The following is a 25,987-nucleotide window of genomic DNA, read 5'->3' as shown; positions in this document are numbered from 1 at the left end:
TCCCGAGGGCTTTTCATGTAATGATGGCAAATGGGCCATAAACCCATGAGTCGTCACACACTCCACACTTACGGGCCTCTGATCAAAGACTGCGGGAGGTGGGCTGGGGAGGGACCTCTTATAGGCCCGTGGATGTAGACGAGCTAGGAGGGAGGCCCCCCTCCCCATCCCTTCCCTATTCCCCTCTCCCCGACCCCCAGGGCGTATATATGTGTACAAGGCGATTTAAACAGCCGTCTTCGCTGCCTCTTACGAATGGTTTTACTGCGCCTGCGTCCTCCCACTCTTACAAGGTGTGAAATTAAAGTCCATCACTCCTTGTGGCATATAAGGGGGAGTGGGTGTTTTTTTGGTCGCAGCCGAAATGGTTGCCATCGATGCCGAGGTCCTCGTTCTCTCTTCGTCGACTTTATGGGTTTTCGTATCTCCTCCTCCTCCTCCCCCTCCTCCTCCTCCTCCTCCTCCTCCTCCTCCTCACTATATTTTCTTCTCCGGCAGCAGCCAATTTGTCTCGATACCAGAACGATCTCGCTCCAGATCTCCCGCAGGGGGGTTAGTGCCGTCAGTGCACCTCGCGTGGCGCACAGTAGGTTTGATTTAAAGTTCTTTGCGGCGTCCCTTCGGCTCCTAGCTGCAACCCCTTCCATTCTTTTTTTGATTGTAATCTCCATTCATACTCTCCGTTTCCCTTTCAGCGCTGAATGACCTCGCGGATCTCAGCGCATGGCCTTTGGCCTAAATTCTCTATTCTAATTCCAATTCCAATTCCAGTTCGCGCCAGAGTGAATGACATAGTAGAATATGGTGTCATTCATAAAAATCACCAAATAGCATGAGTCGCTAAAGTGGTGACGCAATCCACAATGGTGTCAGTGTAAATATATATATATATATATATATATAAATATATATATATATATATATATATATATATATATATATATATATATATATATATATATATATTAGAGAATACATGAGATGGAGAATAGAGCAGGTTCTCGAAAGCTCTTTTTGTACATATATATATTTCTAATATATATTGACATTTACACCACTGAGGATTTCTTCACCATGATGCCATTGTTGTTTTCTTCTTCTTCTTCTTCTTCTTCTTCTTCTTCTTCTTCTTCTTCTTCTTGTTCCGTTGTCGTATGCCCGGCCCAGAAACAAGTCTTGCAAAACAGATCAATCAATTAAACTCGGCTCTTTAAGTTTTTGTTCGCTTGTCGTAAGATTTTTAACTGGTCTTGGCCTATCGTTGGCCCTTCACCATTAAGCCGATTATTTGGATTTGAGTATCTCAGCGTACGCGAGATTGTTCGAAGGGATTGTTCGAAGTGATTGTTTGAGGTGGTCTTCCGCTTTCGGTTGGTTTGCGGAGATTGAAGGAACAGAATACCAAAGACGAGAATTGTTTGTTATTCACGAAAATTTACTAGAACTGTAATCAACTTTTTTTTCATTTAAAAACTTTAATAATAATAATGATAATAATAATAATAATAATAATAATAATAATAATAATAATAATCCACAATTATATAATAAATTTTATTAATACAATTTACTGTATAGTTCTGGATTATTATCACATACAGTTTATCACGATATTGTAAATTTCTTAGCAATAATAGTGATAATAATATCCTTTATTTCAGCTCATGGCCATACACAGGTAATATACAAATTAGACTATTCAATACGCACAATTTAGATACACGAGATATAATATTAGTAATGATAGTATTGATATTGAAATAATTTTCTTAATAAAAATAATGATAATGATGGTAAACACAGCTGCATACCATTAATTTTCAGCTAGAGGCCTTAGGTAAATGCAATTAACAGTAATGACTACTCTTATTGAAATAATAGTTATATAATGAAGATAATGACAATAATGGTAAACACAGCATCATACCATTAATTTACAGCTAGAGGTCTTAGGTAAATGCAGAACTCGGGTATAGAATGTTCGTTAATAGCATTCTGTTCCTGAATGCTATAATTCTCTTATTTCATACTCTTTAAGCATTGCTGTAGAAAATAGACAAGATGGCTGGCTATTTTAAATCGTGGGAAATGCATTTTTGACCACAAACAAAATAAATATAAATACTCCAGTAATCGGTTTTACGAAAGAGAAAACTTCAAAACAGAGATGGCTCGCTGGTGTAAATCGTTGTAAATGCAGTGATTACCACAAATCTAATAAATATAAACTTCAAAGCAGAGATGGCTCGCTAGTGTAAATCGTTGTAAATGCAGTGATTACCACAAATATAGTAAATATAAACTTCACAAAAAGATATGGCTCGCCAGTGTAAATCGTTGTAAACGCAGTGACTACGACAAGTATATAATAAATATAAATACAATCGATTTTGCCAACGAGCGAGCTTCCAAACAGTTAAAGTGACCTCCTTCTACGAATCTAGTCGAGATATACATCTCTCTCTTTAAGTAGATTCAGACAGGACAGCGAATAAATCTGGGATCTTAGTTTGTCCAAGATGTGCCTCCCGGAGTCATACTAATGAGCTAAGCTTTGTTTTTGTCCGCGTCACTCTAACTGTTGCAACCAACTGACACTTAAGTTCACCGGTTCGATTTTAGTTCGAGGTTGCTCATTCAAGAGATTTGTTTTGGGAGTTTGGCATACTCTTTTTTTTTTTTTTTTTTTTTTTTTTTTTACTAATGGGAGTTGGTCATATTTTTTTTTTGTACTCATGGAGTTTGTCATACTGTTTTTTTTAGACATGGAGTTTGTCATACTATTTTTTTTAGACATGGGAGTTTGTCATACTATTTTTTTAGACATGGGAGTTTGTCATACTATTTTTTTTTTGAGACATGGGAGTTTGTCATACTATTTTTTTTTAGACATGGGAGTTTGTCATACTATTTTTTTTAGAAATGTGAGTTTGTCATACTATTTTTTTTAGACATGGGAGGTTTTCATACTATTTTTTTGACTCACGGGGGTTTGTCATACTATTTTCTTTAGGCATGGGAGTTTGTCATACTATTTTTTTTACTCACGGGAGTTTGTCATATATACTGATTTTTTTGTAGTCATGTCATACTGTTTTTTTTTTTTAGTCATGCGAGTTTGTCATTTTTTCTTTTTTTGTAGATGCTGTTTATAACTTCACATCTATTTTTGCATAAATGAAAATAAACTTTTAGTTTACTGGTATAAACAATTCGCGTTTGGACATCAAGAGAACTTATTATACTAAACAACACGAGATAGGAACAATTTTTCTGATAGCTCTTGTTTTGTATCGGATTATACAGATGCATTTTCCGATCACTGTGGCGTTCATGATGAGGAATTCATGATGAGGAGGTGGGCGTGGGCGTGGGGGCCAAGACTTAAATTTAGATCCAAACTGATCCTGAAGGGATACTGGTTTTTCTCATTCAACTCATAGTAATGAACAATATCAATCATCAACTTCGTGTGTGCATTTAGGGCCACAGAGAGTTAATGTAGGAAAAATCCTGTTAAAAAAATCATGTTAAATTTTGAAAATCTTTCTCTCCGCTTGAGAAAATGTCGGTGTGGTTGATGAAAACGCGATTGTTGCGCTTATATTTTTTTTTTATATATATATTTTCTACATTTCCTTTTGAAATATATATTCCTCTGTGTCGTGACATGCGGAAAAAGCTTCCATGATTCTTCTACAGTGGAGGAGATTGAAAGAAGTAATAGTTATCTATCTATCTATCTATCTATCTATCTATCTATCTATCTATCTATCTATCTATCTGTCTATCTATCTGTATAGCTGGCACGGGCTCTTGCTTTGCAGCAGTCCGTAATGCGAGCAGTTGACTACTAGCCAGTTGATCACAAACGAAGGGAAAGGAAAAGGTCATGATTCTTCTACAGTAGAACAAACGGAAAGAAATCGTATGTATCCATCTATATAGCTTAAGCCAGCCCCGTGCTGGCACGGGCTCTTGCTCTGCAGCAGTCCGTAATGGAAGCTGTTGACCAGCTGGTGCTGATCACGAGAGAAGGAAAAAGGAAAAAAGGCCCATCCATTCGAACCGAGCGAGATCAGTCCTTGTCCTGAAGGCAGCGCAAAGCCTCACTCCTTATCTGGGAAGAAACTGGTTTCCCTCACCGGGTAACGGGACGTGCTTGAATGAATAAAGAAGGCAGATCGGATAAAAAAGAAGAAGAAGAAGAAGAAGAAGAAGAAGCAGGGGAGAATCTGAAAACCAACGTCCGGATGAATGAGGTTCCATCCCCTGTCTCACCTGTGCGAGTCGACCGAACAGGTGATTAACCAAAATCTCATGTTAATCGGGATAACGGAAAATGTCATTGAGAGAGTAACCTGTTTCCCACCGAGATGGTGTTTTTTTTTTTTTTTCAGATGCAGCCGGAGTTGTCCAGAGCATCTTCAATGATGCCCAATTTATCCGCTGCATTTGATATTTATCAAATAAACAAAACTGGAAGACAAAAGTTGGAAGACCTCTTTTGCCATACAAAGTCTGTGTGATTTATATCATTGCAAAATAAGTGATTGGGAAGAAGTTTTAAGAAGTCAGGATGCTTTGGACAGAGGAAGGTGGAAGAAGGCTTGTGGGGAAACAGCGACCCCACATAGAAGTGGGCAAAGCTGGGCTAGTGGGAAACAGCGACCCCATATGGAAGTGGGCAAAGCTGGGCTAGTGGGAAACAGCGACCCCATATGGAAGTGGGCAAAACTGAAGATAAAGAATAAGAAGAAAATAAGTGATTGGGAAGAAAGTAGCCAAGGCCGAAGTCTGGTGACAGAATCATAGAGGACGAAGATACTTGTAAAGTGACGTAGGTAGTACAGATGTAATAGACCGTTCAAGTAGCGCGTACGTCACGAGAGTAGTGCTCGATAGCAAAGTAGCAGTAATAGAAGTAATAGTAGCAACAGTAACAGCGATGTACTTTCAAATGTAAACATATGTTTGTCTCAACTTGACGTTCCCTCAAGCATGACAAAAGCAGTGAAAGTCTCCTAAAAGTGGTTTTTCATGTGTTTATTGGAAACATTCTTTGTCACCGTTGCTATCAGATATGACAGATGTATTTCCGATTTTTCCGTTTTTCCTAAAACTGTAACACTAGTGTGAGCCACTAGAGAGAGAGAGAGAGAGAGACTTGATAATGGTATGAATCCGTGGTCAAGGAGCTACAAACGAGCGTTGGTCTGAATCAGATAATTGGACGAACATACACCGAGAAGTTAGTTTTCTGCGAGAGATTATAAGGCTGATATGAGGCAACAATGGAGTTAGGTGAACCCATTTCTCTTTTAAAGGGTTTTTTTTTTTCTTCTTAATTTTGCCATTATCATTCGACTTTCAGCGTCCATTTAAAAACCCTGGATTCTTTGATAGTAAATCAAGATCTCTTTTAAGCAAAAATATATATACTGTATTACCAGAGATAATATTCTTCAGGAATTATCGCCCACGACATTTTTGGTTTACTTTCACTATCCAAAGAGAATTTTTTCTGCGTCAGGCCAACGAAACCCATTGTTTTTTTTGTTTGCTTTCAATTCAAAATATTCGAGTTATGAAATGACGAATGATACGATGCCTTCACGCGAAAAGCAAAGGCTTTCGAACGTACAAACTCAGATTCCAAAATGCTGATCTTAAATGCCAGTCGTAGAAGAGAGGAACTCTTGACATTTTTGAGGTGGCGTTTGTCACTTATTAGCATAATGCGTTTCCCCTAAAGTAGCCAAACTTCTGCGAGAGGCCAGCCTCACCTCTCTGCCTTGTTTCTTGTCTAGACTTCTTATCTCCAGTCATTTTATTGCAAATAATTTAGCAAAAATGTGACATCTTGAACCACACCTCTGCGGGAGGGAGCTTTTGCAAATAGTGTATATCACCTAGTTCGCTACATAGATAGATAGATAGATTGATAGATAGTAGATAGATAGACAGTAGTTCGAGCGAATGTTCATCATTAATGACTAAAAGGGTCTACACAGCTGAACCCGTTTCTCTAGGACTGAAAGGCAGTGAAAGCTTTCTTTGAAGGGCGATTTCTGCTTAACAAAACAAACCTCATTCTTGCTTGACACCAGCGACTTTATATATTCATAAATAGTGGGTTGGGCTGCATAATGGGGCTAATCATAGACAGTCAACTTTTTTGAGAAATCAACTTTTTTGACAACTTTTTCTGGCATTTTTTGTAAACTTTTTCTGACATTTTTGACAATTTTTGTGAAACATTTTTTGACATTTCTTGGCAACTTTTTTGACAAATTTTTTTAACATATTTCTAACGTTTCATGACAACTTTTTTGACAAATTTTTATACAACCTTTTCTGACATTTTTCGAAAACGTTTTTGACAAAATTTTCGAAAATTTTTGACAAAATTTTTTGAGGCTAAGTTTCTCATTTCAACCAATTTTGGAATCAGTATGGAACTCCAGACGACCAGATTTTTTGACACAATTCCAGGAAGTGATCAAACATTTTAATCCTGTCGATAAGTCGTCGTGAACATTTTAAAAGATCATTTTGCGATTATCATTTAGAAAGAATCTAACCCAACCAGGTATCATGCAAACAGGTTGTGTCTTAAGTAATGACGACTCAGCTGTCATTGACGAGTGAAGAATCAATCCATCAACCACCAAGACCCTTGTGATTGATTGATCTTAGAAGCTCAACTGGCGTAACACAGCAACAAAGGTCATCGACTTTCAGATAGTGCAGGAACCAAGTTGGGTCAATTTTTTTTTAAATCACAGAAGACGACAAGGAAATCCAGTGACGCTATGTCAGGGCGGTTCGCGAGAAATTGTCTCTTTTGAGAAATTGCATTTTTGGGAAATTGCTTCTTTGAGAAGTTGTCTCTTGAAAAATTACCTCTGAGAAATTACCTCTTTTGAGAAGTTACCTCTGAGAAATTGCCACTTTGAGAAATTACCTCCTTGAGAAATTACCTCGAAGAAATTGCCTCTTGAAAAATTACCTCTTTGGAGACGTTACCTCTTAGAAATTTCCACTTCGAGAAATGACCTCCTTGAAAAATTACCTCTTTGTAAAATTACCTCTCTGAGAAATTGCCTCTGAGAAATGACCTCTTTGAGGAATTGCCTTTTGAAGAATTACCTCTGAGAAGTTACCTCTTCAGAGAAATTACCTCTGAGAAATGCCTCTTTGAGAAATTACCTCTTTGAGAAATGACCTCTTTGAGAAATTACCGCCTTGAGAAACTGCCTCTTTGAAAATGCTTCGTGTGTGCATGAGATCTCAGATGAGTCAGCAGAAACGGGACCGTCTCTGATGCTATACATTGAGAGTCGAACAATTGAGCGTGGAATTTGACTGACTGAGAATGAGTGGAAATGAGCGTATTAATACAATTTAGAAATGCGATTGGAAAGAAAGACTTTAAGTATATCGGCAGAATTTTTTATGTGTTTCTGTACGCATATTGAATAATGTATATATATATATATATATATATATATATATATATATATATATATACAAATATATACATATACATACGTACATGTATGTGTCGAAAAACGTTTGTTGCAGACGTGTATTATCCCTGCAGATATCACGTTCAGATGAAATTATTATCATTCCTGAATTGTTCCCAAATACCGGCAGTAATATTAGTAGTAATAATAATAATAATAATAATAATAATAATAATAATAATAATAATAATAATAATAATAATGTGGGAGGTAGACAAATACTGAAAATGAACCTTTGTAAATTTTCACGGATCAATAAGTGGGGGATTGTCGTAAAGTGACGGTGGCTATTCCTGACCAGCGCAATATACGGACTCCACTCGTTAAAATGTTTGTTGTTAACTTAAACCGAATAAACGTAACGAGATTGGTTGAAATCTAACGGAGAGAAATAATATTATTATTGTAATAATGTATTTAAAAGCAGTTTATCAACTTAGGTATTCCTTAAGCATTATTTAGTCTTTGCATTCCGTTCAGTCTTGCAATTACATTAAGTATTTGTAACTGACTGACTTGCAATAGTGATAATATTAATAATAAAGCAATGATAATGCCTGCGATGAATTCCACCGTTGTTAAGACCCATCGGGACTTTGATGTTGGGAGATCCAATCCCGTAGAGTTTTTCAACCAAAGATTTCTTGTCATTTCCAATTTTTCCTGAAAGTTCTTGTCATTTTGTATTATTCCATATAAATATGCTTTTATGATTGCATGATTGCTTTCAGAAAGATATTCGATTTCCTTCGTGATATAAAAAATGTGACTTATTATCCACTTGATAAATTTTTCTAATTATCAGTGGAATTTAAATACCTCATTTAGCTGAAAGTCAGCTAGATTGGTAATGAAACCTTTTTAAGAACTGATAATCATGTGCTAGTTTAGGAGAGGAATCAGTAAATAAATTTCCATAGCTCTGTGAAATTTTAATCAGTATTTTGCGGGACCTTTCATATTTAGTCCAACCGATAATACATATAACAAGAATGAAAAAAACATTACGCGTATTATCCGCGTATGAATTATGAAACGAGATTAAAAAAAAAAATCATACAGGCATTCACCGTTCCATAATCGCTGGAGTGTACCAAATACAAAATAACGGAACAGCTCCTCTCCAGCCTGTAACGTCGGCGAGATGAATGGTTCCAGGTTCTCCTCATAGATGGCGGGAGCATCCAAGGCACGTCCGAACGAGGTCTCTTGGCATGCGACTTCGTCTGCCATCTAGCGGCGGTTTGGGGAAACTAAAACTCGCGCCCAGAGTTATAAGCCTTGATCTTAATTGTGTCTGTGTGTGTTTTCCTTGCGTATTGGTGTATTTAGGGATATATATATATATATATATATATATATATATATATATATATATATATATATATATATATATATATTGGTAACCAGATAATTAATAAAATACTATCTTTTTCTATGCCTTTCGTATAATATATACTTAATGTATTGTCATATATATATATATATATATATATATATATATATATATATATATATATATATATATATATATATATATATATATATATAGAATACTTTATTGAATGCCATAATAAGCACACTCTTTGACTTAATAAACAACGCTTCTCTGGCTAAAAGAGAAACAACGGAAAAAAAAAACTCACAGACATCAGGTTAACAATGGATCCCTTCAAACCGTGGAATCTCTTTCCTCTTTTCCCATCGCGTTTGAAAACAACTGCCTTTGATGAGGAAAACCCGTGTTTATTTTTTATAGTTCTTCTATTCCTTTTCATAATTCGTGTAGAAATACGTCTGTGAGAAATACATTTTTACCTACATTATCACTGCGCACCATCGTATCAAAAGCAAGTGCGATGAATTACTTAACACATTTCAGGAGATATATATTTTTTTTATTTTAATGTCCAGCTGTAGAAATACATCTATGAGAAATAAAATATATTACCTACATTATCACTACGCACCATCGTATCCAAACCAAGTACGATAAACTACCTAATGCATTTCAGGAGATATATATTTTTTTTTTATTTTGACATGTAGCTCTGTTTCTGTTTGTAAAACCCAATTGTCTTAATTTTCAGTTACGGGGTCGTATTACTTTGGAGAGAATTCAACCAAAGGTAAATACAAAAGAATGTGTAGTTGCTGCTTTTGCTTTTTTTTCGTGTTCGCTTGATCCTGTGCTTCCATTTTATTTTTTTATGTCTCCATTGTAGCTTGACTGTTGTTTTATGTAGTCCTTTTTAGCGCTCCTTGTATTGTATGCTTAATTTTGAGAGTGTCTTCAAATTTTCTACACCATTTTGAGGTTATTTTTCAAGTTTTCTACATGTTCCGTTTGGGTAAAATCTACGGGATTTGTACGCCATCTTTCATTGTTAATTTCCTCCCCTACCTTTAATTTTTGTATTTTTTTTTATTTAGGGTATTACAGCACATTCCTTATCCTCCACTCACACACGGATAGATGGAGAAATACATTGTATGGCTATGTATACTCACTGTATACTGAAACTTATCATTCAATCCCGGCAAAACCTGAAAGGTTCCTTAAGACAAATTCATCTTAGTACATGTTGGGAGGACAAGATCTATTTTACAGCATAAAGGCTCCTTACTTCCTCGCTCGACAAAGCACGCAGCTATTGACTATGCATCCACTACAGACATTTAAAAGAAAGATCAATTAATTTTTTAGTGTTTTTTGTGTTTTGCATTCAGGAACTATCCCTTAGATTTTATAAAATGATTACCACTATCAAAATCCCTTTTGCAATGACGACTGGAACCAGACATAACTCTTATCTTGCGTCGTACATCCAACCATTTTTGCCCTCGGGAATATTTCCTCGGAGGGCAGCAGCTCTAGCTCACGTCATGGATCACTACCAAAGCCTCACGGATCTTATATTTAGTTCCTGACTGCAGTCCTAATGATTTCCTGATACGAAAAGCCATTTAAAGGTGCCTTGTAGATTACTCTTGTTTCAGACGCTCTTGTTATCTCTGTAAAATGAACAGTTTTCCAGCAAATGATGTCCAGCACCGCGAATTGATTGCTTACCATCAGTTTTTTATGTCTTAGTATTTCCAGGTGCAATTTGCACCTTGAAATTGCACCCAGCACCTATTTTATTTATTGCAATATCTCTCCATGGCTTTGATATTGAATGGCAGATGCCATTGTAGTAGTTGTCTCACAGGCGAATTTGATTGTTTGTTTTTTTTTAATCTTTGTTAGCATGACGCTTATAAACTACAGGTTATTAAAAAATGCATGATTTACTGCTTTTTGTAATTAGTGTGGTTTTGATACGTGCATACCCAAGTAAAGTATAATCAGGTGCCTGTTTTTGTTTCTAGTTTTTATAGCAATATTTATATTTCACTGCAAGTTTAAGATGCATATTTCATTTATCATCTCCAGAGTAATTAAAAAGGTGAAGAATTTCACGTGTTACGCGTCACACTTGTTAAACATTCAGTAGTTTGTGAGAGACAGTTATTATAAAACATTTTGTACTCTGTAAGCGACGCATGAACACGAGACTTTGTATTTTCCTCAGTCACCCCTGAAATCCAAGATATCTTAATTGCGTTTTCTTTCTTTCCAGGTGAGTGTTAGTATTCCAAACCTCCGTTTCGTATCTCCCTCAGCCGAGGGTATCTGAAGGTAGTAGTTAATCACTAAGTTGTTAATAATCTGTCTTTTGTTATTTAATGAATGAATCACTTAATTAACGTCAGAGAGCTGTCATTCATCACCGTGCTGCATCTGCATGACATTATTGCTCGCCGTCATCAGAGCTCTGGGTCTCTTGGGGGAATTTTCTGTTAATGCAAGTCATGCACTAAAATATTACACGATTCAGTGGCGATGACACAGTTCATTAACAAGGCGTTTCATTAGAGAGAGAGAGGGGAGAGGGAGAGTGATATTTTGCGTCATGTCTTTTCTGTTTTCCTTATTTTTTCGTTTTTAAATTGATTGAAGAGTTTGCATGCTTATGGGAAGAAAGTTATAGAAAATTCAAAAAGGCTTTGGGAAGATATTAAATTGTTGAAAGCCATTTTTTTTTAAGTCTCTCTCTCTCTCTCTCTCTCTCTCTCTCTCTCTCTCTCTCTCTCTCTCTCTATATATATATATATATATATATATATATATATATATATATATATATATATATATATGCTATATTTATATATATATGGTGAACTTTTAAAAAATGACAATGCCTTTTCTATAATGAGAAGGCGTTTCACCAGCCCACTTCAGAAACCCCACTCGCTTTTCATAGTAACCACACAACTCTCTCTCTCTCTCTCTCTCTCTCTCTCTCTCTCTCTCTCTCTCTCTCTCTCTCTCTCTCAGTTGCGCAACCTCCTCGAGTATATATATGACTATCTTAGCCAAAAAAAAGTACAGCGTTTCATCTTTAAAAGGACATGACAAATGTATAATGAAATGTTTCGCTCGGAGGCTTAAGGCTTTGATGACCAATTAGCACTAACTACCAAACTAGGCGTGACGATGTCGTTTCTTCGGCGCCCGAAACCGGCAGTTTGGAGTCGCTGCTTTGAGGCAATTATGGCTCTTAATGCGCAGCCGAAAAAGCGGCGATTTTTGCCCCCAGTGTAAATCTTTGGGCCTGGTGAGGTTAATGAGAGAGAGAGAGAGAGAGAGAGAGAGAGAGAGAGAGAGAGAGAGAGAGAGAGAGAGAGAGAGAACCAGCCCGTTAAGTTCTGCATTTTGTCTTCCTTTCTTCGAGGTTATTAACGCCTTCTTCTTCTTCATCTTCTTTCCTCCTCCTCTTCTTCTTATTCCTTCTTCCTCTTCTTCTTCTGCTCCCTCCTGTTCTTCCTCTTCTGCTTCTGCTTCTTCGTCATCTTCCTCTTCTTCTTCTTCTTCTTCTTCTTCCTCCTCTTATTCTTGTTCCCCTTCTTCTCTCCTTTTCCTCTTTTTTTTCTTCTTCTTCTTCTTCTTCCTCCTCTTATTCTTGTTCCCCTTCTTCTCCCCCTTTTCCTCTTTTTCTTCTTCCTCTTCCTCTTCTCCCTCTTCCTCTCCTTCTCTCCTCTTCCTATTTTTCTTCCTCCTCCTCCTCCTCTTCTTCTTCTTCTCTCCTTCTCCTCCTCCTCCTTCCTCTCTTCTTACAAGCCCTCCGTGCATACAAATAAAAATGCGAACTCAATTCGCATAAGGGGTCTCGGAAAGGTAGAATGATTCGATGTGCAAGTTTTACTTATTAGTGAACTTTTTAGCATTCCGTGATGTTAGCATTTAGTGGTTTTAGCATTCCAAGATTTGAGCATTTCATGATGTAAGCATTCCGTGATGTTGGCATTCCATGATGTTAGAATTCCCAAATTTTAGCAGTGCATGATTTTGGCATTAGATGATGTTGGCATTTCTTGATGTGGGCATTCCATGATGTTGGCATTTCTTGATGTTAGCATTCCATGATGTCAGTATTCCATGATGTTAGCATTCCATGATTTTAGCATTCCATAACGTTAGCATTCCATGATGTTAGCATTCCATAATGTTAGCATTCCTTGTTATTAGCATTCCATGATGTTAACATTCCATGACGTCAGCATTCCGTGGTGTTAGCATTCCATGATATAATTTCATCATTCCATGATGTTAATATTCTATGGTTTGATTTTATCATTCCATGACGTCAGCATTCCATGATATTAGCATTCCATGATTTGAAAACCTGGAAGAATAAGTCACACGATGCTGTCCATTTAATGAGAATCTGAATGGTTTTTTCATCTATGTATTAAATCCACGGCGAAGTTTTGTCCGAAGTTAGATTATTTAATTGACGTTCATATAAAATCTGAGCCTCTGTTTTATATAAGAGTTGGTGGACACCCGGTTATTTCCGAACGTAATTCTCCAGGTCTTTTCATCAAGTCCGTTCTTCGTGTGACAATATTCATATTCTTAAACCGTATTTGTGTGTATTTTAAAGATCATGTCTTCCGTTCCATTTTTAGTTTTCTGTAAAAGAAAACTATTGTGCCGGCTTTGTCTGTCCGTCCGTACTTTTTCTGTCCGCTCTCAGATCTTAAAAACTACTGAGGCTAGAGGGCTGCAAATTGGTATGTTGATCATCCACCCTCCAGACATCAAACAGACCAAGTTGCAGTCCTCTAGCCTCAGTAGTTTTTATTCTATACAAGGTTAAATTTAGGGATAATTGTGCGTCTGGCAACGATATAGGCCAGGCCACCACAAGACCGTGGTTCAAGTTTCATGGGCCGTAGCTCTTGCAGCATTATACCGAGACCACCAAAAGATAGATCGATTTTCGGTGGCCTTGATTATACGATGTACAGAAAACTCGATTGCGCCGAAGAAACTTCTGCGCATTTTGTACTTGTTTTTTATTACGTTGTCTTATAACCCGCAGTTTTGTTCTTTTGTTCAATTGATTATGAACTCAGAAAACTTAACTGTATTATTCCCATAAAGATAAAATGTCCGTTCTTGTGGCTGGAAAGCTGCCCAGGTAATTTGTCTTGATATTTATTGTGATTAATATCTGATCAGCTTCTTTAAAATCGTAGAATCTGTTCTCAGTTTCCGTTTGTCAACGTCATCCTTCCGTAAAAACTTTCCACTCTGCCTCCATGTGTTTCCAGGAATATTGTTTTTACAGTCATGTTTCATAATAACTGTTTCACCCATTGTGGTTCAATTTCTTTCTCCATCTTTTCAATATAAGTTATTTTTTTTATCTCATCTCAAGCCGGGCCTCCATTGTCCATTGTCTCGACATTCAGTTCTCTGCCTCATCATGTCGGCTTTCGTAACCGAATGTCTTTATCCTGCCTTCCCGTCCTTGTCGGGGACAACTTTATATCCCATTACTTTCTCCGAGGAGCTTGGTGACGGGAGGGATACGTACGTAACGTACGGACGGACGTGGGCCGTGCTGGTGACGCCGAAAAGTGCGCGTGTCTTATTTACTCTGTGGTCACGCCGAGTCGTAAGCCATAACAAACCGTGTATAGCGAGACTTGCTCATGGCAGCCTTGGTCGGGTGTCGTTCACGATGTTTTAAATAATATATAGAAGGATTTCGTGACTTCTCGGCTGGGCCTTGAGAATATACCACCTTGAAATGGATTTGGTATTCTCTCTTCTTGCTGTGGTTGCTGTATTTCGTCTCTCTTTTTTTTTTTAATTTGAGGTTTAGGCCGATAAGCTTTGTAGTAAGTTCTCGCGGGGCCTGCGTTTTCGACATTCGAATTGTCTTTTAGCAAAAAAAGTGACAGTCGTCTCTTGTAGGGGAGAGAGATAGAGAGAGTTGAGGTTGAGGGGAGGGAGGGAGGGGGGAAGAAGAAGAAGAAGAAGAAAAGACCCCAGAGGATGGAGGGGTGGGGGGGGGATTAGACGAGCTTTACCTGTGCCAATGAGAAATGTCTTTATCTATCTCTGCGTGACATCGGCCTCGCTACATGTAAGATGTCACGGCGGGTTGTTTTATCGTCGGAAACTTCGGTGTGTTATTGTACCGGAATGCCGATAATTACGAAAGTTCCTTCTTTGTCTCGCTACAGACGGTATCCTTCTCTGAGATGCCGTAGTCCTCCCAAAAGGGCCTTTTATCTACGACCTCTTAAAGCGTGGAGGCTGGCCGGTAAAACTCGTACGGCACGGAGGCCGCTTGGCGGTAAGCAGCACGCACCGGCTATATAGTACGGATTGTAATGGGCCATTATCGGTTGTCAATCCCGGGCCTCGGCAATGTTTAGACGTCGCAGGTCGTCGGAGACTTCCATGTTCTCTGATAAAGAGGGAAGCGTGTGACTGGGAATGACTTTCGAATGGGTATCCATAATGCATTTTATTTTCACCGTCTCTCTCTCTCTCTCTCTCTCTCTCTCTCTCTCTCTCTCTCTGGTGGAAATAGTCAAATGCAAACTTTACCTCTCTCTCTCTCTCTCTCTCTCTCTCTCTCTCTCTCTCTCTCTCTCTCTCTCTGATGGAAATAGTCAACTGCACTTTACTCTCTCTCTCTCTCTCTCTCTCTCTCTCTCTCTCTCTCTCTCTCTCTCTCTCTCTCTCTCTCTCTCTCTCTGGTGGAAATAGTCAACTGCACTTTACCCTCTCTCTCTCTCTCTCTCTCTCTCTCTCTCTCTCTCTCTCTCTCTCTCTCTCTGGTGGAAATAGAACTTTACCCTCTCTCTCTCTCTCTCTCTCTCTCTCTCTCTCTCTCTCTCTCTCTCTCTCTCTCTCTCTCTCTTTTTAAAGTAACTGCCCAGTTGAATGTGTTTATCGCGAACAATACCTAGCTGTTCGTTCTGTGAAGTCTCAAAAGAATGATGCGCGCATGGCAAATTTGTGGCCCACTCCATATGATTCTGATTAGTCTCTTCAAAGCTCGTCTTAAATGCTGAACAAATCACCCGGTTTCGTCGGCCACTTCAGACCGTCATCCCTTGCTTGGGGCGCGCTCATTCGTCAAGTTAATGATTAAAACTACAATGGCATTATAGCGCCGCGGAGAATAAATGGCGACGCTGTCAGCATCATCTGGGCCAACGCCAGAGTCGCTCTGCACCTGATAAAGACCTCGACGAATGAGTTCTCAGTCGTCGGACAAATATAAAAGAGACCTAGACCAACCTGTAAGTTATAAAGTTTTCGACGAATGAGTTCCCAGTCGTCGAACAAATATAAGAGACCTAGACCAACCTATATAAGTTATAAAGTCCTCGACGAATGAGTTCTCAGTCGTCGAACAAATCTAAGAGAGACCAAGACTAACCTATAAGGTATAAACCCTTCAACGAATGACTTCTCAGTCGTCGATCAAATACAAAAGACACCAAGACCAACCAATATAAGTTATAAAGTCCTCGACGAACGACTCCTCAGTCGTCGAACTACAAAAGACACAGAGGAGAGACGAAGCTTCAAGTTATTTATTGAAGAGCGGACAGAAGACAAATATACAGGGGCAGGAGGCCCCCGGGCCCCCTCATCGGGGTGACAGGAATTATGACGACGACCTGGGAGTGCCTCCGTGAAACATTCGCCGCTGAGTGGCACCTCGTAATGGATGGTGATGGTCCGGTGGTACTGTCAGGTCAGGGTGGAGGGAGGGAGGGTGAGGTGAGGACGAAACCACACAGCTGAGGAGCATATGGTTGACATCAGCTCTTGAAGAATTAGCGTAGTTGAGAGAGAGAGAGAGAGAGAGAGAGAGAGAGAGAGGAACACACACGGACAGCCAGAGAGAGAGAGAGAGGAACACACGCACACTGACAGCCAGATAGAGAAGAGAGAGAGAGAGAGTTAGTGTTTGGACACGGACAGCCAGAGAGAGAGAGAGAGAGAAAATTACAGTAGTTTGGAGAGAGAGAGAGAGAGAGAGGAAAGCACACGCACTGACCAGAGAGAGAGAGAGAGATAATAAACAACTCTAATTATAATATATAACAGAATTAACTTAGTCTGGAGAGAGAGAGAGAAAGACAGATAGACAGAAACGGAGAAAAAGTCACACACACAAAAAAACACACACACACACACAAAGCTAGATACAGATAGAGAGAGAGAGAGAGAGATCATAAACCACGCTAATAATAATATATATACCCGCGCGTCGCGAGCAAAAGCAAGCGCCTTCTCTCACGTGAAACCGAATGATAAACGAAGAAAGACGGAATAAAAAAATAAAAAAAATACGGGCGAATTGGACTATTCATCCTCAGATTTTAGTTACGCGGTGTCGCCTTGAAGAACGAACGTGATATTTAGCTATGCGATCCTTTCATTACTGTACTCCTCCTCCTCCTCCTCCTCCTCCTCCTCCTCCTCCTCCTCCTCCTCCTCCTCCTCCTCCTCCTCCTCCTCCTCCTCCTCCTCCTCGTGGTCCTTTGTTTTTTTTCTTCTTCTTCTTCCTTTCCTTGCCTTTCTCTTTTTGCGTGTTTTGCTTTCGTCTCTCTACCAAGCAGGCCGCCGAATCGGGGGTTTGTTGTTGCGTCTGGTCCCCCGTTTGTTGGTGGGTAGTGTTGTTTCTGTTGGGTTGTGCTTCCTAATTGTTGTTGTGTTGATTTTTTAAATTTTTTTTTTTTAATATTCATTAAAATGATATTCCGTTCTATGTCAGTTCAGGACCAAATTCAGACAAAGATTGCACATGCAGTGGATACCTTAACATTTCGCAGCTTAACTCTCTCTCTCTCTCTCTCTCTCTCTCTCTCTCTCTCTCTCTCTCTTCCCATGGCATGCCCTGACATATATACATATATATATTTAAATCTCTCTCTCTCTCTCTCTCTCTCTCTCTCTCTCTCTCTCTCTCTCTCTCCCCTTCCCTTCCTTCCCATGGCATGCCCTGACATATATATATACATATATTTAAATATCTCTCTCTCTCTCTCTCTCTCTCTCTCTCTCTCTCTCTCTCTCTCTCTCTCTCTCCCTTCCCATGGCATGCCCTGACTCACATTGCAGAGGAATTAGCGTCGCCTCTTGTGGCACTGTGGCATTATCTTGGCATCGCCACCCCTAAGCGCCAGCGACCCATGACATGTTCTTCGGCCGGGCGTGTCGGGGTGTAGGGGGCGGCATCTGTGTCGGCACCTCATACTGGCATCCGCCCGTGACCGCCCACATCACCCGCGGCTCCGCACATACCCGATAATGACGCCTTTTTGGGCGGTTTCTCTCTCCTCCTGCCCACCTTCTCGTCGTATGCCCACCTCGAAGAGTTGTCCAAAATGTGTAAATACTTGCTTGTTTAATACTCGAGGCGAATAAAGAAGAAGAAGAAGAAGAAGAATTAAGAAGGAGACGAATAAAGAAGAAGAAGAAGAATTAAGAAGGAGACGAATAAAGAAGAAGAAGAAGAAGAAGAAGAAGAGGAATTAAGAAGGAGACGAATAAAGAAGAAGAAGAAGAAGAAGAATTAAGAAGGAGACGAATAAAGAAGAAGACGAATTAAGAAGAAGAAGGAGGAATCGAATAAAGGAGGAGAAGAAGAAGACGAATTAAGAAGAAGAAGAAGAAGGAGACGAATAAAGAAGAAGGAGAAGAAGAAGAAGAAGAAGAAGAAGACGAATAAATAAGAAGAAGAAGAAGAAGACGAATAAAGAAGAAGGAGAGGGAGATGAATTAAGAAGAAGAAGATGGGAACCAGAAGAAGAAAAAAAAAGTTGAGACGAATAAATAAGAAGAAGAAGAAGAAATAGAAGACGAATAAAGAAGAACGGGAAGAAGAAGGCGCAAGAAAAAAAAAAAAAAGGATAATTATCAGCCGTAAGACAAACTGCGATTGCCTTAATGATGGTGGCGCACCCGTAATGTGACAGCAGTTGGTGTTTTCTTGACAGTCAATTACTTAATATGAAACACTTGCATAAATAAAACACACAGATATTTCATGAGCGTCCACCAAGAAATTATCATCATTCTCTCTCTCTCTCTCTCTCTCTCTCTCTCTCTCTCTCTCTCTCTCTCTCTCTCTCATACCTTCAGTTACTTGTCTTTGAAAAAAAAAGGCTTTATCATGATATGAGCTTCTTAGTTTTATATTTTGTGTTCTCTCTCTCTCTCTCTCTCTCTCTCTCTCTCTCTCTCTCTCTCTCTCTCTCTCTCTCTCATACCTTCAGTTACTTCGTCTTTGAAAAAAAGGCTTCATAATGATATGAGCTTCTTAGTTTTACATTTTGTGTTCATCTCTCTCTCTCTCTCTCTCTCTCTCTCTCTCTCTCTCTCTCTCTCTCTCTCTCTCTCTCTCTCTCTCTCTCTCTCTCACAAACACATGTACATACTTTCAGTTGCTTTTGCAATAGATTGTTTTATATTTAATATTTATAGCCAAATATTCTAAGCCAACCATAAATTAAAAATTTTATCTCTGAATTTGAAAGTTCTTATTATTGCATTATTTTTTTAATGGACTTTTCCTGTATAATTCATTAAGGTTTCACCTGGGCCAAATTTCAGCGCCTAAAAACATTTTTGAACAGTTTTGTAGAATTTGTCTGTTCTTATGAGTGCATTATTTTTTAATGGACTTTTCATGTATAATTCCTTAAGGTTCTACCTGGGCCAAAATGTCTGTGCCTAAAAACAGTTTTGTAAGTCTAGGATTTGTCTCAAAACATGTGTGTTTTCCTAAGTCATAGTTCAGGGAATGTCTTGAATAATTTGGCTTCTAGTCATTGTTGAGGATTGCCGCAAAAAGATTTTCAGTGCAGCCTATTGTCAGCGCATAGACAATGATTATACGAATTTAACCAATACACAATAGACATTGATGACAAATTCATTCATAAAATAAAAAACGATAGATCAGAAGTAGTTTAGTCCAGCTGTGTAGGTAACCTTCGCAAGGAGGAAATAAGGTAAAATTTGAACTTAATCCATCATTAAATTTTGGACTTGAAAATATGATTGAATTGTGTTTTTAATTTGTTCTTTGGACATTTCTGATGCTCGTCTCTTTAATATTTTACTTTAATACAAGCACCGCTCCCATCTTACTTTCTGACAGTCGTTTCAACGCTATTTTCACGACTGAATATAACTTTATAGGTCCCAGCGCTTGGCCTTTGATCTAAATTTTGTATGCCATAAACAAAAGACGGTAGACATCGCGATAAATATAAGGGCGAGTTTTCGTACTGAATCAAGTTAAAAACTCCAATATTAGATCATAGTTTAAAATAAAATAATACCGGGAAATAAATCATCTTTCCCTGAAGCCAAAAGGCATTTTTTTTTTTTTTTTTTTTTTTGCTCGCCAAGACTCGAAGGAACGATTTCCACTTCTTGTTTGTTGCTCGCCAGCACATGTGAACATCGTCTTAATTACCCACTTCTTCCTCTCTCCCTCCCCTCTCCCCTTCTTTAAATCTAACACTCATCAACCGAAAACAAAATAAGTGAGGACAAAAAAAAAAGAAAAAGAAAAAGAAGTCGCAACAGGAGGCGACAGAAAAAGCGACCGGGATAAAAAGACGAGAATATAAAGAGTAGAAAGAACGGAACGAAATTCCGGGTCGGAGGAATCGTTTTCAGCGGACACTCCTCTTACCCTTCTCTCTCTCTCTCTCTCTCTCTCTCTCTCTCTCTCTCTCTCTCTCTCTCTCTCTCTCTCTCTCTCTTCTTCTTCTTCTTCTTGTATTCCGTAGATATTGATGTGAGTTTTCGTTTTTCCTCGTTTTAATAGATGTCATTTTTGTGCTTTAGTCTATCTTCTGCGCATGCGTGTGAATCATGTTGATTATCTTATTTTTCTGTGTGATTGGTGCAGGCGTAAATTTATCTGTGGTGGGAACTTTATCTCTGTTTTGCCATTGTGTGTGTGTATATATATATATATTTATAATATATGTATAGGCAATATTTATATTTATATACTTTTTATTTTTATTTATATTTATATATTTATATATGTGTGTGTATTTATCCACATATATATCCAATCAACACATGCACCCCGCATACATAATACCACTCTCTCTCTCTCTCTCTCTCTCTCTCTCTCTCTCTCTCTCTCTCCCTTCCTGCTTCTCTGCCACCACCACCACCACCGACTCAGGTTGTGGATCGCCGACCATGCGTTTGGCTACACTTGGCGACACTCACACACAAAATATCACGAAAATTCTCCACCGCTACACAAGTTCCACACGCCCTCCGAAAGCTTGCTCTCCTGACGCCCCTATAGTCGCTCGCCGGGTCTGGGATCGTGAACAGCAGCGCCGGCAGGAGTTAAAATGGAGTGGAAAAAGGATTTGAAGACGAGGGGAACGCGCGGAATCAGAGGCCGAAAAATCCGAAAGAAACGGCGTGGGAGTTTGTGGGAATGATTGCAGAAGTGTTTATGGCACCGTAATAGGTCTAGCGATCTGGTTTAAAGACGGTTGGTGTAGGTCTGGCGATCTGGTTTAATGACAGTTGGTGTAGGTCTAGCGGTCTGGTTTAATGACAGTTGGTGTAGGTCTAGCGATCTGGTTTAATGACAGTTGGTGTAGGTCTAGCGATCTGGTTTAAAGACGGTTGGTGTAGGTCTAGCGATCTGGTTTAAAGACAGTTGGTATAGGTCTAGCGATGTGGTTTAAAGACAGATGGTGTAGGTCTAGCGATCTGGTTTAATTAAAGACAGTTGGTATAGGTCTAGCGATGTGGTTTAAAGACAGATGGTGTAGGTCTAGCGATCTGGTTTAATTAAAGACAGTTGGTATAGGTCTAGCGATCTTGTTTAATTAAAGACAGTTTGTATAGGTCTAGCGATCTGGTTTAAAGACTGTTGGTATAGGTCTAGCCAGCTTCTGCCTAGCTTCGACGATGTATACATTCCCTCGGAGGAAAGAAAGGCCCTAATTAAAACCGTGAAAGTAGCATTTTAAGGTCATCCGTGGAAGGTAGAAGAAGAAGAAGAAGAAGAAGAAGAAGAAGCAAAAGAAAGAAGTGGACTCACAATGGGATATTAATCCCTCAGTCATCATATTACTGGACCAGCAGCGATGACCGCACCACCGCCCAACCTGTTTACGAGCGACGAGGGAGAGAAAGAGAGAGAGAGGGAGGACACACACACACACACACACTTACCGCTCCCGTGGACTATTTTCGTATCGGTTTCCTTCGTATCGGTTACCTGTTCCCACGAGCTGTTACCCGAATACCTGGGAGCCGAATCGGAGCTGCCGACCACTGGTAATTCGATCTGCAGTGTCCCTTCGTCCGTCTTCGACCCTTCCCCGGCTCTCCTCTCTCGAAAATATGTCAATTATATTTCCTCATTATGTTTGTCATATAAATATGGAGGCATGGCATCTCTTCCTACTCTGAAAGACGGTAATATAGCGTCTGGGTATTTACGATTCCCTCGCGCGAAGTGAAATTATATTTAAGAAACGTAACGTCAAAATCCGCGGTCACCCACTGTCCGATAGATGATGGTCCTCACTCGTAGAAAGGACTTGGCGAGCATGAAATGCTTCTCCTTTTTCGTATAGACAGGAACGTAAACAAACCGCCGAGTGTCCAGTGGCATGAGAAACACAACAGGTTTGGCGAGTTCTTGGAGTAACAACTCCAAAACCCGAGGCGTGTCCCCTCCTACTCGAACTCTTACTACTATCGCTCGGAGTCTCTCGTACACGCGAGAACATTCCATCTCCATATTCCGACGGGAGAGGTCTTCCTTGACCGTAGCCGATCAACTGATGTTTGAGTTCTGGGAAGAATTTGTAAGCGGGAAGGTTACTGCGCATGGGAATGTGTGTCGTTAATGTTTTCTCTTTACTAAAGACAAGTATTGGTGAAAGTGCGCGCAGGAGCAGAGGAGATAAGTGATTGATGCTAAAAAGTCTTCAAGTTTATAGACTTGAAGTAAGGTGACTATATAAACTTCATTGATGCAAAATGTGACAGAACCCCGAAAACTAGTGAAGACTGGTCACTGGTCTCTGGTCTCTCTCTCTCTCTCTGTACTGGTTCCGGCTCATGAGCAAAGCACAACCGAAAATGGGACCTTCTTTCTGTTACCTAAAAATTATTTCAGAAAATAAAAACAGGAAACCCGAAGTGAATTAACTGTGCAGACGAAGAAAACAAAAGACTTGAATGACCGAATTAAACTTTACAGACAATAGATGCAGTTAATTAATAATCTATAGTTCAAGGTGTTCGCTTTTCACATAAACAATGACCTTCGGACGTCTCTTCCGCTCGTTATTATATTACTAAGGCTGCTGAGAGGCTTAATTGCCCTTATTTAAACCTCTCACCTGCTTCTACAGTGACCTCTCACTGCCCCTCACCTGCTCTTAAGTGACCTCTTACTGGGAAAGGTTACCCGGTAATCAGCTGCCCTTTCTTACCACGTCCGCATATCCTTGTCTTTAGATGGCCAGGTCATTTATCCAGGTCACACTCTAGATCCTTTAAAGCTATCGTGCCCTCTAGGCAACTAGAAATTGATTATTGTAAAGTAGAATTCTTCTAATCTCCTTCGGAAGGAGAGTTTGGATGGTACTTTCTCCTTGGCTGGGGTGATAATAATCTGTACTGGGATAGTTTTGATATAAGTACACCACTCCTTTTTCGTTCAGTTTCCCTCAAGACAAATTCAGTTTGAAAGCTCATTTATCCCATATCTCGCCATTTCCTTCAAGAAATTCGGATGATTCCTACAATCGTTAAGACCACTTTGACGCCAGAGCTTAGTTCAAGGTCCCTGACCTAAGAAGCTCAACTGAACTATCAGAAGATAAGAAGCCCCCTTAGCGCTCGCTACTCAGCTCAAAGAGACGTCCATTTGTGAAAGAGACAGAAACACGCTGATGAATTGTCTGCATTGTCTGTCCATGTGTTTGAAGGAAGAACTGTAGTGACCATACGAAATCCCCTTTTGTGACCGGTTAGCTTCCTGTCGATCTAATAGGCTTCTAATTATCACCAGAAGCACGTGCCCCCCCGCCCTGCGAGATGATAATGATGACCAGTTTTCGGCGGTGGTCAGTTTTGAAATCCGAAGCGGTCGCGTCATGCATGACCTGACTCCTCCTCCATTCATCCCAGGTGATGGATTGAGTCGGTCCGTCCTTTGGATAATAGGAGACGTCCCGCTTTTACTCTCTCTATATCCTGATTAGGAAGAGTCCTCCTCGTTATCCTTTACGTCCAGGAGGAGGGATAAGTGAAAGGATAAGTGAAACGTGTTCATTTTGTCTCGTGATTGACTTCTTTGTGTTGACAAACGAATTTCTCAAGGATTCCCATAAACCCCTCGGCGAGGAGATTTGCGTTTAACTTGACGAAGAAGAAAGAAGTAATGAATTCAGGAATATATCCAGACAAAAAAGAGAAAATAGAAAGGTCTCATCGTATGTTTCTTGCTTAGTGAAAACAAAAGGAATTGTAAGGCCTATGGACGTCCCAAGTTAGATATTTCACCAGGGAATTAAAAATCACAAACTGTCATTTTCACGAAGAATCATTTTCCGAAAACTGAAAAAGAGATTGAAAACAAGTGAATGACTCTGCTATAACAAAGACATTTTACCGGCCGCTCTAGAGCAAGAGCCCGTGCCAGCACAAGGCCTGCTTAATCGAAAGACTGTAGCAGAGGCGATCTCGAGAAAGCCATTCTTTGTGTTCCTCTACCCCCTTTCTCGAATGCTGAAAGGGGGGTTAAAAGTCTATGGACCTGAATTGCTAGTTGACACTTTAGTCTGTTATGAGAATCAATTAGGCCTACTAACATTCAGTGAAAAATGTTCTTTGGCGAATCTTCCACTTCCATTGGCTTTGCTCTGCCCTTCTTCACCCACCTCTCTCTCCCCGCCATCTTGGGAAGGCAGGCTTTCAAACTAAAAGGTAATCAGTGAAGTTTTTCATTAGTCTTTTGTTTTTTAAAAGGCTTAGTCTTTCTCCAGCTTTTTAGCTTGACTTGATGTACCGTAGATAGAGTTAAAATGGTGTGTTCAGATTTCTTGTAAAATATCGACATTACATTTTTTCAGATCGTAGTTTCTTGTATTTTTCATCTCAGATTTATAGAAGTGTGCGCCTCCGTTCATATTCTCTTTCTTCCATCTTACATTCCACCTCTCCAGCAATTGTTTCGAAGTGTAACTGCGATGTTTTTCTCCTTTTACACCTTTCAAACCTTTTTACTCCCAGTTTCCCTTTCAGCGTTGAACGACCTCATCAAAGGTCTACCAAAGAATTTCATGTTTCATAATGAGGAAAAAATTGTAAAACCACCAAATTCAAAATATTAGCAATCTTTTGTGTTGCAAATTTTTTCCTTTACTTTTTCCTGCAAGGTAGAGATCTTACCAACAAGATTTAACAGAATGCAGTTGCATGCATTTGTTATTTTATTTTGTAACGAGGTACAGCAATCATATCTGTTACAAATTAATCGCTTAATCTCAGACCCACAGATTTCTGAGGAAAGTTAGCGGAATTTCCTCCAGATTCAACCAGCCCCCGTAAATGTCGTTATATGAACTCCATAAAAGAGAGGAAGAATGTTTAAGCCCACTTTTTCTATAGCACACCCTTTTAAATAAAAGTGCATAAGCCATATATTTCATAGCCTTCAGAGTCAAACCATAAGTTTCTTTGATAAATCATTTTAAGTAGGTTTCCGTCACACGTGTCTTTTATTTTTAGTATTACTTATATAATTTGTGAGTGTCTGCTGAAATATACTCAGATATACCCGCATTATATTGTCCTCATTATATGTGAGAATTGTTCAGAAGAAGGTCGTTTATATAGTCTATATATCTTTTTCTTTTTCTCAGTTTAATGGCGTTTTCCTCTCTCACGTAGCTCTTCATGGGATTCTGTTCTTTGATTCGTTCCTCAGTGTGTTTCTTAACAAAATCCTTTTCAGGTTTTTTCAATAAAACCCATTTGTTTTAAACAAAATTTTTTTTTATTTTTCTTC

At 39.2% G+C, this 25,987-nt stretch overlaps 1 protein-coding gene across 7 annotated transcripts in view; it reads left to right on the top strand.

Moving 5' to 3' along the window:
• Window positions 1-25,987, top strand: part of LOC136846756 (paired box protein Pax-5-like) — a 249,488-nt gene that overhangs the window by 78,689 nt on the left and 144,812 nt on the right. For 5 of the 7 annotated variants that reach the window (XM_067117960.1, XM_067117962.1, XM_067117956.1 and 2 more), the window contains exon 3: window positions 9,623-9,661. The exons of 1 other annotated variant lie outside the window; for it this stretch is intronic. In XM_067117960.1, coding sequence (XP_066974061.1) covers window positions 9,623-9,661 — 39 coding nt within the window. Of the gene's footprint in view, window positions 1-9,622; window positions 9,662-24,675; window positions 24,904-25,987 lie in introns of those variants that run through there. One more of the 7 variants, XM_067117958.1, reaches the window with a different exon arrangement.

Source organism: Macrobrachium rosenbergii, chromosome 15 (assembly GCF_040412425.1).
Source record: "Macrobrachium rosenbergii isolate ZJJX-2024 chromosome 15, ASM4041242v1, whole genome shotgun sequence".
NCBI classification, from domain to species: Eukaryota; Metazoa; Arthropoda; class Malacostraca; order Decapoda; family Palaemonidae; genus Macrobrachium; species Macrobrachium rosenbergii.
Note: the sequence above shows the minus strand (reverse complement) of the source record. Positions and strands in the feature narration are given on the sequence as shown.